Below are 5,727 nucleotides of genomic sequence, written 5' to 3'. Positions count from 1 at the left end.
GGGTTTCACCACGTTGGTCAGGCTGGTCTCGAACTCCTGACCTCAGGTGATCCACCTGCCTCGGCCTCCCAAACTGCTAAGATTACAGGCGTGAGCCACCGTGTCCAGCCTGGACATGTATTTTTATTGGCACAATTGGGGGATTGCTACTAGTATTAAGTGGGCAGAGGCCGGGAATGCTGCTAAACATTATACAATACACAGTACAGACCCCCCACAACAAAGAATTATATGGTCAAAACATCAATAGTGCTGAGGTCAACAAACTCTGGCCTAGATGACTAATAAGTTATCTTCAAACTCTAACATACTAAGAGGCTATGACAAGGCAGCACTGATACAGTTGTGTATCTGTCCACTCCAAATCTCATGTTAAAATGTGACCCCCCCGCTGCTGGAGGTGGGGCCTGGTGAGAAGTGTTTGGGTCATGGGGACAGATCCCTCATGAGTGGCCTGGTCCCCCCCCCCCACAGTAATGAGTGTGTTCTCGCTCTGTTAGTTCACACTGGAGCTGTTTAAGAGAGTGGCCTCCCTCCCATCTCTCTCTTGTGTGCGCGTGCTCTCTTTCTCTCCCTCTCGCTGTGACATGACTGTCTCCTTCCCCTTCTGTTACAAATGGATGCTCTCTGAACCCTCAGCAACTGCAGATACTGGCACAATGCTTTCTTACAGCCTGCAGAATTGTGAGCCAATAAACCTCTTTTCTTTATAAATTACTAAGCCTCAGGTATTCCTTTATAACACCACAAAATAGACTAACACAAGCACCAACATTGACCAGGTGACGTTCTTATCAACATCTATCTCTGAATGGCTTCTTAAGAGGTTGCTCTAAATCCCCCTAAAGTCAGATATTTAGATACTCCCTCCATATCCACTAAGACAAATTTAGATATTTCCCTCAGATATTTTGATATCTGAAATCAGTGCCATATTTCTGAGCAGTCCTTCCTTTGTTAACAAGAAGAAACCTAGGGATGAAAGACACACTGTACTCCAAGGACTTGGTCTCTCATCCTTTACAGTGAGAATCCATGCTTCCAAAGCCATGAGATTCCTTTGGGGAGAGCAGATAATTTAAATAAATATGAATTAAGAAGGTCAGGTGTGGTGGCTTACGCCTGCAATTCCCAGTACTTTGGGAGGCCAACGCAGGCAGACTGCTTGAGCCCAGGAGTTCGAGACCAGCCTAAGCAACACAGTGAGACCACATCTTTACAAAAACTACAAAACTTAGCCGGGCATGGTGGCACACATCTGTAGTCCCAGCTACTCAGGAGGCTGAGGTGGGAGGATCACTTAAGTTCGGGAGGTTGAAGCTGCAGTGAGCTGTGACTGTGCCACCCTACTCCAGCCTGAGTGACAGAGTGAGACCCAGTCTCAAAAAAAAAAAAAGAATTAAGGTTAGAAGATGTGACATACACAAAGTAAAGATGAATCTTGGCCAGGTGCAGTGGCTCATGCCTGTAATCCCAGCACTTTGGGAAGCCAAGGCAGGTGGATCACAAGGTCAGGAGTTCAAGACCAGCCCGGCCAACATGGTGAAACCCCGTCTCTACTAAAAATACAAAAATTAGCTGGGCGTGGTGGCAGGCGCCTGTAATCCCAGCTACTCAGGAGGCAGAGGCAGGAGACTCACTTGAAACCAGAAGGCGGAGGTTGCAGTGAGCCGTGATCACACCACTACACTCCAGACTAGGCAACAAGAATGAAACTCCATCTAAAAAAAAAAAAAAAAGAATCTCAAATACTCAAATACATCATGCAAAGTGAAAGAAGCCAGATTCAAACAACTACATACTGTTTGATTCCATTTATATGACCTTCTGGAACTGTAGGGACAGAAAACAGATCAGTATATTGCCAGGGGCTGAGGAAATAGACAATAAAAGAGCATGAAGCAATTTTTGGGATGATAGACTATTTTGTATATTGATTATAGTGTCAATTACACACATGAAAGTGTTACTGTACACTAAAAAGGTGAATTTGGCCAAGCGTGGTGGCTCATGCCTATAATCGCAACATTTTAGGAGGCCAAGGCGGGAGGATTGCTTGAGTCCAGGAGTTCAAGACCGGCCTGGACAACATAAGCAAGACCCTATCTCTATTAAATAATAATAATAATAATAATAATCATAAATAATTATTTTTTAAAAAGGTAAGTCTTTCACTATACCTAAATTATACTTCAACAGACTGACCCCTCCCCTCAAAATCTGATCACTAATGCTGTGGAGAGCTGGATGTGGTGGCTCACACCTGTAATCCCAGCACTTTGGGAGGGCGAGGTGGATCACTTGAAGTCAGGAGTTCGAGACCAGCCTGGCCAATATGGTGAAACCCCGTCTCTATCATAAATACAAAAATCAACTGGGCATGGTGACGCACACTTGTAGTCCCAGCTACTCGGGAGGCTGAGACATGAGAATCGCTTGAACCCGGGAGACAGAGGTTGCAGTGAGCCAAGATTGTGCCACTGCACTCCAGCCTGGGTGACTAAGACTCTGTCCCCCACGCCCCCCCCCAAAAAAATGCTGTGGGGAGGATACACTGGATTACATCCAAATTCTTTTCCACCCCAAGTCCTCAGATTGTATGGATTCCACCTTTCCTATCCATGGTGGCCTCAGAGCCACAGTGATTAGGGTTAAATCTGGGCTCCAATTTCTGTGTTAAAGCAAAGAGCCCCTCTGATTGTATCATGTAGATATGAGTCCTGCCACCATTCCGGGACCTCTGGCTCTACTCCAGCTTGTGACAGAGGTTCCCTTCCTTCTCTTTCCTATCCTAACTCCTCTTGGGACCGATGAGGGACTCAGACAATTAATAAACAAGCCCAAAGAAACCTCAGGAGACACTGGTTTTATCTCTCTGCACAGGCTTCCTGTCTGGATCTCATTTGATCTTTCCATTAAATTTCAAATCAGGCAAAAGAAAAATCGTATTTATGAATTTCCCTCCTCTATGGCCTTTTGGGCTTTCATTAGATTTTTATACAGTTAAGGCACGTAAATGTAAAATACGGGCCTCACAACCAAACTCATACTCAAGCTTATTGATACTAATACACACATACACACACACACAAACATATAAAATTTTAACACATTCACACACCCCCTCCAAGATGACTGATTTATCAAATGTTACACAAAATAGTTAACTATTCTTATGTACAGAACAGCCGCACATATGCCATGGCCAGGGAGGTCTCAAACAGCTATCAGAATGCTCATACTCTCTGCTAACGGAAATGCCACTGTCTTCTATGCCACAAATATAGTCACAACTGTGGACTGTTAAAGGAGTCCCATCTTTCTTACTGAAAGTCAGGTACTTTGCTGGTTCTTCTTGGAGGAGCTCAAGGGAATGGTTACAAACACTAGTAACCAGATGCCTCATACACACTTGAGTGCTGAGATAAAAAATCAAGGGCTGGCCTGGCATGGTGACTCATGCCTGTAATCCTAGCACTTTGGGAAGCTGAGGTGGGCGGATCACCTGAGGTCAGGAGTTCGAGACCAGCCTGACCAACATGGAGAAACCTCGTCTCTACTAAAAATACAAAATTAGCCAGGCATGGTGGAGCATGCCTGTAATCCCAGCTACTTGGGAGGCTGAGGCAGGAGAATCACTTGAACCCAGAAGGCAGAAGTTGCAGTGAGCCGAGATGGTGCCATTGCACCCCAGGCTGGGCAACAAGAGCAAAACTCCATCCCCCCCCCAAAAAAAATTAAAAAATAAAGATAAATAAATAAATCAAGGCCCACAAGACAAGCCTAGACCTGCCTCTGTCCTCGTATTCAAAAGGACAGAGAAGACTCAGTGGAGGGCAGGTAATGTCCACACTGCCCTTTTCTACTGAGCATTAACAGCAAACATATTAGGACTACAAAGGTGAGATGCTTACATAACAGAAGAGGCCCACTGTGAAAGCAAATCCCACAGTGGTCTAGGGTCGTATTTCTGTGTGTTCCTTTCAGAAGGGAAGAATGGGGTAATTTAGAAATACTTAAATTTAGAAATATCTAAATCGGTGATTTAGAAATATTCAATCATCTTCAGAAGTCTACAGTAGCAGAAAATCAGTACTATCTCCTCTGAGTCACTCGGACTCGATACTGTTGTTCCTTTAGCTGGGTGCAGTGACTCATGCCTATAATTCCAGCACTTTGGGAGGTTGAGGTGGGATAACTGCTTGAGCCGAGGAGTTCAAGACCAGCCTGGGCAACATGATGAAAACCTGTCTCTACAAAAAATACAAAAATTAGCTGGGCATGGGGGTACACACCTGTAGTCCCAGCTACTCAGGAGGCTGTGGTGGGAAGATCACTTTCAGCCTAGAAGGCAGAGGCTGAAGTGAGCTGAGATCATGCCACTGGATTCCAGCCTGGGCAACAGAGTAAGATCATCTCCCCCACCCACTCCCCCCAAAAAAAAGTTTTACAAAAGACTGAAATACTTGTCAGAAAACATACTATATATTCAAAGTTATATAGAATTCTAGGCAATGATTATCCAGGTTCCTCCCAAAATATTTATATTTCCAATAGTATTTCCCAAGGATATATTCCCATAGTCTTTTCTTTCATATGTGATATGATGATAATGAACCATGAAAGGCCAAGTAAATGGCTTTCCCAATTTTAGGTTTAGACTTTTGCAAAGCACCTGATAGCTGCTGGGGCAAGGGCTACTGTCTGTGGCCACAGAAGTGAATGAGGCAAGGCTTACTGGCCATGATGTGGACTGGGTACATGGCTTTTAACGGTGCTCAAACCAAAACAACACTGCTGCTTCAGAGAAACAGAGAGGTCCTGTAGACCCACTGGCCAGACCTCCTGCTGCCTCGGAAACTTGACAGAGAGCTAAGCAGAACCACAAGACATGTGACGGGTGACCAACAGGCTCAGCTGGCAAAGCCTTGGCCGCTCAAACAGCAGATCAATAGATTCACCTGCCTCCTACCTACCTTGCAGGCTGGCTGACTAGCTGTCTAGCCCTTTCCCACTCTGCCTAGGAGGACAAGTACAAGCTTAAGGTTCAAAGAAGATACTAGCCTTTATAATTCCCTTGTGCTGCACATAATACACGGCTGTTCACCTATTATAGGAGCAGAACACTACCTGAACTAACTTATATCCCCTTGAATCGTGAGGAGGCTCAAACTTAAATGGACACTAGCCAACTTTGATGTCTTGGGCAAGCAGTCTTTTCCCACCTTCTTTGTTCTTTCTGGAAGTGATAACTCTCACTACCATTTCTCAGACCAAAACATCATTAGTTTCAGACCAAAGCATCATAAGAAACAGCCAGGCCTCAGATTTCATGTAAATTTCCCAATGAATATCCAATTATGAAGAAATGAGGAAATACACAATAAGATTACATTTGAAATAAGCTTCTTTTGTTAATGCTACCATGAAAATGATTCCTTGAAAAGGCCACTGGTTTCTTGATGTATTGAAGTTTCTTCCTTTTGAAAATCTGTTAGTTATTTTGACATTTTCTTAAAGTACCAATTAGAGTACTTCCAATCTGTACAACTGTGCTATGATAACCTTGAAAAGTATCTTTATAATAAACATCTTAAACATTATACACAAAAAAAGAACTGAAGAGAGTGAAAGAAAAATGATAAATGATATTACCACATCTTGAGATGCATACTGGGGATCCTCTGGGTTGACCGACCAGTAGCAGTAATCAAAGCCAAATGCCAT

The 5,727-nt window shown here is 43.9% G+C and overlaps 1 protein-coding gene across 1 annotated transcript in view; it reads right to left on the bottom strand.

Annotated features, from left to right (window-relative positions):
- Positions 1-5,727, bottom strand: part of LOC105511119 (stAR-related lipid transfer protein 9-like) — a 121,810-nt gene extending 116,083 nt beyond the window's left edge. Inside the window, exon 1 of the mRNA XM_011941201.1 lies at positions 5,656-5,727. Coding sequence (XP_011796591.1) covers positions 5,656-5,727 — 72 coding nt within the window. The remainder of the gene's footprint in view (positions 1-5,655) is intronic.

This window comes from Colobus angolensis, unplaced genomic scaffold (assembly GCF_000951035.1).
Source record: "Colobus angolensis palliatus isolate OR3802 unplaced genomic scaffold, Cang.pa_1.0 Scaffold199, whole genome shotgun sequence".
Taxonomy (NCBI): Eukaryota; Metazoa; Chordata; class Mammalia; order Primates; family Cercopithecidae; genus Colobus; species Colobus angolensis.
Note: the sequence above shows the minus strand (reverse complement) of the source record. Positions and strands in the feature narration are given on the sequence as shown.